Genomic DNA, 7,504 nt, shown 5'->3' with positions numbered 1-7,504 from the left:
TGTAATATTATATCCCTACAAGCCTCGAAAGGTATCCAACGCGTCTCCGAATTATTCGAATTGCGTGAGCCTTTCAGTTTGCTTCCCAACATTTCAGCGGGGCTCAGGACGAAGCACTCTTTACGGAAATAACTGTTCGTTCGACATTCTTAGGCCTATTTTGTGAAACGAACCTTCCGTTTCAATAACATCGTGTCTCAGGAATAAATTGTCTCCAGTTTTGTGCGGAACACCGACACGGCTTTTCTTTATAGCCGCTTCTTTTTTCGCGAAGCAAAATAGTAATACATTTTAAAATGTCACTTCAGCTCGGCGCCGCTCTAAAAAGGTGACACGGACATTCTCGCTCCACAAAACCTCTCGCAGACGACACGAAACGCCGCACGGTATTTCGCACGGAGCCCTGCCGACCCTGCTATCGAATACTGGTTTTAAAAGTTTATTCCCATTGGTTATCTCACGCTTCGTCTCCGCCAATGGTGGACGTTTGGGTATATAATTGGCCGATGGTGCGGGTGGGCGTTGCCTGGGAGGCGGGAGCTCGTCCGCGTGCTCCCCACTCGACCCGCGGCCGTCGCGCGGGAGCGGCCGCGGCACAGATGCTGACGGCGAGCTCGCAGTCGGGAAGCGGGATCGCGCGGCCCGCGCTCCCGCAGCGGTCGCCCTTCGCGATCCAGGAGTTGTTAGGGCTGAATGAACCGTCTTCGAGGCCCCCACGGCCCTCTCCGGCGTCATCCCTGGGGCCCCTGTATGGCGCCGGGCCTCCACCAGCTCCCCCTTATCCGGGGTCTGCAGCGCAGTGTTTTGCCGAGCGTATGTACCTCGGACATCCGTTTGTTCCCACTGTGGGTCCGATGGGTTCCTGTATGCCTTTCCTGGGATTCGACCCCCAAGGACATTCCAGACAAGACGTCACGGGTGAGTTCTTTACGGGTCTTTTGTATTGGACACGTAGCAGTGGTACACAATATTGTAAAGTTCCGCGAAACGTGCTGTACACCGGTTCTTCGTCCCTTTCGGAATCGCAGTTAATTCCAGAAATTTCCCGTACGTCACTTTCTCATCGTCGTTTACCGGTAAGTCGGAAAATGATGCAACCTGTGTGTTAGTCTCATAAACAAATTTTAAAGACTTTTTTGTTGTGCCCTTATTTCACCGTTTTATCGTACTTTGTGAACCCTTTGAAAATCAACAAAGTGTCACCCCATCTTCATTTCTACTAACTTAATTGTCACTTCGTATTTTGTGGTCTTATTAAGATATATTAAGGCTAAGCAAATAATGAAGCTATTCAGCCCGCCGTGCATAACAACACAAGGCAAGCCACGTATGATAATGAAATCTGTCAAATGAGTGAAATGTTGAAAAATGATAATGAATCGATATCACCGGTTCCGTTATACCACATGTTATGTTTTCTCAAGTGGAAATAGTGGGTATTAATTGGGAACTAATTTGCATTGCAGTCGTTAGACAGCTGTCCGCATGTCGATGCAATTTGTAACAAATGAATTAAGTGGTCTGTTGTGTCTTCGTCGCTGAAATATTCGATAACTCCTTGTCGAATATGTGTTATAATTCGTGTAATTGCAGCGAGAACATTACCTGGTGCGGATTTTGAGTATAGCGCAAGTAACCGCGTTGAACTTGTGGCTTCTAATTTTGTGGAGCAGTTCATAATGTATCTCTTTACCCCATATTTACTTCTAAATTATATAGCAAAATTCCTCATTCATCGTCACTTAATGTATTTGTTATTATATACTTCATATCGGTTTACAGAAGGCTTCACTGCTGGGTTTTCTGTATCTGTTTTAACAATGAGAAACATACCTGCGACATAACATTCAAAAATATTTTTTAGAGCACGACTGCTGCTAACACATCCGTTTTTCGGTGATGACACCTACAACAACAACACTAATAATGATAGTAATAATAATAAATTAATGAATAGTGATGGCATGGGATGCTGCCCAAAGAAGCAGCAGCATATATGCATCGAACTATAGTCGACATTGGAGTCGAACGATTAGATTTTTGCCATTGCTTCTATCGTTGAAACACATTTAGCAATGATAGAACATGTTCATTTTCACATTAGCCGCAAGCCCAATCATTTTTTCTGGCGCTGTTACATATCTCACGCAGGTGTCGGAAGGACGTGGGAAGACATTGGTGCGTGGGACGCGTGCTTTGAATGTGTTATAGCAAGATGTGCCTGTACCTGAAAGCAAATGCCTTGAACCGTGGCTTTCTGTGGTTAAACAAACTGTGGCTTTCATCTTGGATGTCTTTCTCAAATGCAGGGAGAGATGTCACGTCATCAATGGTACACGTACAATGAATAAGCTTTCAATGAACAGTGAAGCTTTGAGTTTAATGTGCACAAGCTTTGATGTAGCAGTTTACATCTCCATTTTTTTTGCTTTTACAAATCAATCAATTTAATTTACATTTCTTGAGCCCTGAAGAAATTTATATAGACTGCTGCATGAAAGCTTGTGCAGCATACAGTTAGAAAAAGTAAACTTTGTTTTGTATTCAAATTCAGAGACAAAGAATTGAAGTATATTTTTTTCCTTCTTTTTCTCAGGACTGCATGATGAGTCCTTTCGATTGCATGATTCATTCGTATAGGTACAGAGAGGCGATGCAGAATAAATATGGTTATCGTTATCGGTTATCGTCCTGTAACTGCGCGAAGACAAAGCATACGAAACGGAAAAACATCTATCAGATGCAGCCGTAAGTATATACTGCCGTGTCCGTGACAACTGGCTCGAGACCACATTAGCCCACTTATAAGTGAAAACCGAGTCGAACAATCACAGCATATACGTGGGTTGTATATGGCTTGTAGAAATATACCAGCTAAACGTCACTTATTACCAGTATTTAACGTTTTGCATAATTTATTGCACTATTTGAACCAAGTCCATAACCAATGAACATAACGTATATGACCAATAAATAATAAATAACGATTCATTAGTTCGATTAAAATCGGATTTAATTTTCAGACCTCACACTCAAACCTCTCGACATTGAAATCTGAAATATTAATGTACAATCAAATATGTTATGAATTTGGTACTGCGCGAAAAAAAAATTGGTATATTTTCGGTTTTGTAACTTGTGGATTTAAAAAGACAGACGTGGTTTTTTATCAGTCCCGTCAAACGAAACACAGCAAATATGACAAATAACAACAAAAACAACTACACTATTTTGATGCTGCTGATGATGATGGGGCGTTGCACAACAAGTGACCCTTTGCTCGCAGCAATTTAGTGAAACTTTGGTATAATTTCGAAATAACTAAAAATCAAGAATTGGCGCTCCAAGTACTCAATAGCCTAGATAGCTAATGAAATGAAACCAGGTATACTGCCCTGGCCTTTCAAGTTGGTTTCGTAACGTATATAAATACCTGTAGAATCATCTGCGAAGATCAAATATCTGGTTTAGGTTCGCTAGCTTGTTTGGAATAACCCTGTCTGGAAGCACACGAAGGATTGCGAGAGTAAAGGCGATCGCAGGTCGATGATTCTTCTTTTTTCTTGATTTGTTGAAAATGGGAGGCGCTCACCTTTTTGTAACACTTACCCAGTTACGTTAATTGTCAATAATAAAAAAAGGGCACAATGCCCGGCGCTTTCCTGAAATCAGGAAAGAGATCCACGTGACATATATCGAAGAACAACAAACACTCATTCTTCGGCCAATGCGGCCATAAGATAAGATGCGCCGTATCAGTATACGGTATATGATATCGTATGCACCGATGACGCACCGTGCGAGTTATACATACTATCAACTTAGCTCGTGAATTGTGGCACAGCATGCAGCGAGAGTACACACAATATATGCATATCTTGATTCACTGCCAGATGCCGTGCGTGCTAAATTCGACCGCACTTTTCAGTGAAGAATTAACTTTCAGTGAGCACGGGACAGAAGACGTTAGTAAAATGAAATGAAATGAAATAAAGCAGGGGACGTCCCTGTCATATTCCATATGCATAACGACGCAACCGCAACAATATATGTACAATTAAACTTTTGCTAATTGCGTTATATTGCAATAATTGGGAAACAAAGTCACGTCTGTCGTCAATCTGTCCAAGATTTGGAAGCGCTTCGGTTTGAAAATTACAATTCTTCCCAAAGTGGGAAGAATTGTAATTCAATTGTAATTTAAATAATTGTCAAATTCTTCACGCGTAGGCTTATAATATTTACATCCAGTATAATAAAATGGCTAAAACAGTGCTAAAAACAGTATAAGGACGACCCATAAAGGGCTGTGTCGTCCTTATTGTTTTTAGCACTGTTTTAGCGATTTGATTATGTGTGACCAACAGGCCCAAATTGGTACTTTATTCAATTGTATCCGTATATTCCATCCGTTTACAACAGTGACTATAGGATACTTAACCTTCCAGGAGATATGTCAAATGAAATTTATAAATTTCATGGACATCTGTATCATACGTGATATAGGTACACACAGGACATTCGTATGAAGAAGCAGTCACCTTGTTTTGTGACCCTCTTTTGTGGTGTTACGAGTATATACAGCATCGAAACTATTCGGATATATTCGGTCCGGAAGAGCGATTCCAAATTAGAATAGATAATTCCATATTCGATTCGAAAGGCGAGTCGATGATTCGCTTCGGTATTTGAAAAATCCGAATATTCGCACAGCCCTGAAATGTTATCAGCGCTTCATGATATCGGAAACTATTTGCCTTTGAGAAAACATTAGCTGCAGCGAACAAGCATTAAGAGTCGCTGGGAGAGCTCATCAATATAATCAGTATAATATATATAGTGGTTTATTGGGTGCATCTTAATGCTTTTCGCTTTGGGCTTTTATATCGATCTTATCTTCTGCAGCCATGCGCACATATATTAACCGACAATCCACTTCTTACCGATAACGACATATCGGATGGACAACTCTTATGTTCCGTCCGCTTGTAATTAGAGGGCGAGAAAACGAGATGATTCAACATCGTATGTGATTCCAGAGTATTCGAAAGTGGATTTAAAAACAAAAAAGATTCATTCCAAAACATATTCTGACTTACTGGACGTGATGCACGGTTTTCAGTACGGTATTTATAATCAAAACTGTTGAGTGACATTAGCAGCATTCAACAGTCTCATTGACGTCACAAAAGGTTTTTTGGCAGGCTGTGTCACAGACGGAATTATCCTGCATGAAAATCTCTTTCGGTACCAATATATATATATATATATATATTTTTTTTTCTGTAGCCTCCTGAGCAGCTCAGGCCTGTTTGAGAATTGAATAGTTCTTAGTTTAGTTTTATCAACAAGGAAAAGCAGTCTGATACGTTCTGCATTTTTATTTATGAAAAAACTCAATAAGGTTACCGAATTCACGTCTCCGTATAGCTAATGCTCAGATATACGGCGTATTCTATACATAGGTTCATAGATGTATACATTGCATATATACATATGCGGCGTTGAGGTATACATATAGGTTTATTACAGTCAGGACATTAATGCTGTTATATAGTTTCAGTGCACACGTGTGACTAATAGGGCTAAATTGATGCTCACGTTATGTTAGGAACAACTTTTTCCTAATCGCTGAACACCGACACAGAAAGAAGTGTGTTCGGTTCAAAGTTGACGCCAAGTGTCTGATCTCTGCAACCTTAAAACTGAGATTCACCGCATAACAGGTTCCTATTAGTCAACCATAATCCCGAACGGTATCGCCCTCCCCCTTGAAAAACGCTCCCCTTTGTTCAAAACAGGAGGCGTACGCCTATTTGTGACAATTAACATAACGGTGCAAGTGTTACAAAAAGGCGTACGTCTCCAGTTTTCAACAACTCAGGGAAGAGAACGATGTCATTCGAGACGATAGTTTACTTGGTTACCTTGGTTACCGGTCTGTGTTTCCAGACCATTATGGATTTACGCTGTGATGAGGTGCATTAAGCGGTGGAGCATATCACAACAGTTCAAAAATTGCTGTGATTCCTTCAACTTTCCTCGTTTTTTTTTTTTTTTAGTGCCCCGTCAGTTATGTCGGTTACCCAAACGTTCGGCCTCACTGCTTCATTGGCCATGTGGTACGTTGTCGGCGATTTTCCGGTCATTTAGGATACCGCCGCCACTCTTCATAGCTGTAGCTGAATTTGTCATGAGCACAGGGCGGAGCTTCCCATTGCCTGGCCTCTCGACGCCACTCCTCTTTTGGGTGAGGGAGAAAACGAGCCTCGGCTGCAAACAGATGAGCTTCCGGTGTTTTTGTTTCTGCATTTCATCGATTAATCCGTCCGATTAAGACGTCAATTTGGAAATTTCAGGTACATTAATTGGCCCGTACCTGTACGCACCACAAGACCAGCGTAAAAATGGCTGACAAATAGCTGACGATTGCGCGGCCATTGTTCCTTCACCACTGAGACGGAGTATCGTTTATTGGCTGAAGCTCTGTGTTTGGCAGATATTTCGAATTTCTGTATTTCGTGTAAACCGCCCTTCTCATTATACAATCAAAACAGAAATTCGTCGCATAACGGGCACAATTAAGGCCAACCACAACATTACAGCCTTGTCGTCTCTGATATACGAGTGAAGGGCGTGCGAGATGTGCTCTCTTAAAGGACAACTTCACCGCAAGCACACTCCTACACTCTTAAAAATTAACCTCACTGCATAGCACGCTCTTAGTCAACCATACTCTGGAATGATATCGTTATCTGCCCTGATTTGTTGAAAATGGGGGCGTACGCCTTTTTTGCGACAATTATGAACAGCATAAGTGTCACAAAAAAGGCGACGCCTCCCGTTTTCAACAAATCAAGACAGATAACGATATCATTCCAGATTATGGTTGGCTAAGAGTATGCTGTTCGGTGAAGTTCATTTTTAAGAGTGTAGCCAACCATCCTCCCCCCTGATTTGTTGAAAATGGGAGGCGTACGCCCCTTTTTGTGACAATTAGCATAAGTTCATGGTTGTCACAAAAAGGCGTACACTCTAAAAACAGAACTTCACCACATAGCACGCTCTGCGCCAATCATTGTCACGAATAACAGGGTTATCGCTTCTGATTCGAAGAGGGAGGAGGGCGTACGACGTTCTGTGTCAATTATCATATATTCAAATTGACACAAAAAGGCGTACGCCCCCTCTTTCTTCGAATCGGAAGTGACAGCCCTATCATATTCTGTGCAATGGCTAGCCTTCAGCGTGTTATGTGGTGGAGTTCTGTTCTCCACTCTTAAAAATCAACTTCAGCACATGGCACGTTCCTATAGCCAACCATCATCCCCGATTCTTTCCATTGATTTGCTGAAAACTGGGGGCGTACGCCATTTTTGCAGTTCATAACTGCACTCTTAAAAATGAACTTCACCGCATAGCACGCTCCTAGGCAACCATTAACTCGAATGATATCGTTATCTGCCCTGATTTGTTGAAAACGGGGGGCGTACGCCATTTCTGT

At 41.8% G+C, this 7,504-nt stretch overlaps 1 protein-coding gene across 1 annotated transcript in view; it reads left to right on the top strand.

The window, feature by feature from the left end:
• Positions 1-506: 506 nt before the first annotated feature.
• Positions 507-7,504, top strand: part of LOC135400611 (visual system homeobox 2-like) — a 54,830-nt gene continuing 47,832 nt past the window's right edge. The window contains exon 1 of the mRNA XM_064632443.1: positions 507-918. Within this exon, the coding sequence (XP_064488513.1) occupies positions 507-918 (412 nt within the window). The remainder of the gene's footprint in view (positions 919-7,504) is intronic.

This window comes from Ornithodoros turicata, chromosome 7 (assembly GCF_037126465.1).
Source record: "Ornithodoros turicata isolate Travis chromosome 7, ASM3712646v1, whole genome shotgun sequence".
In the NCBI taxonomy this organism is placed as follows: domain Eukaryota; kingdom Metazoa; phylum Arthropoda; class Arachnida; order Ixodida; family Argasidae; genus Ornithodoros; species Ornithodoros turicata.
The sequence above is the reverse complement of the archived record's forward strand: the minus strand, read 5'-3'. Positions and strand labels throughout refer to the sequence as shown.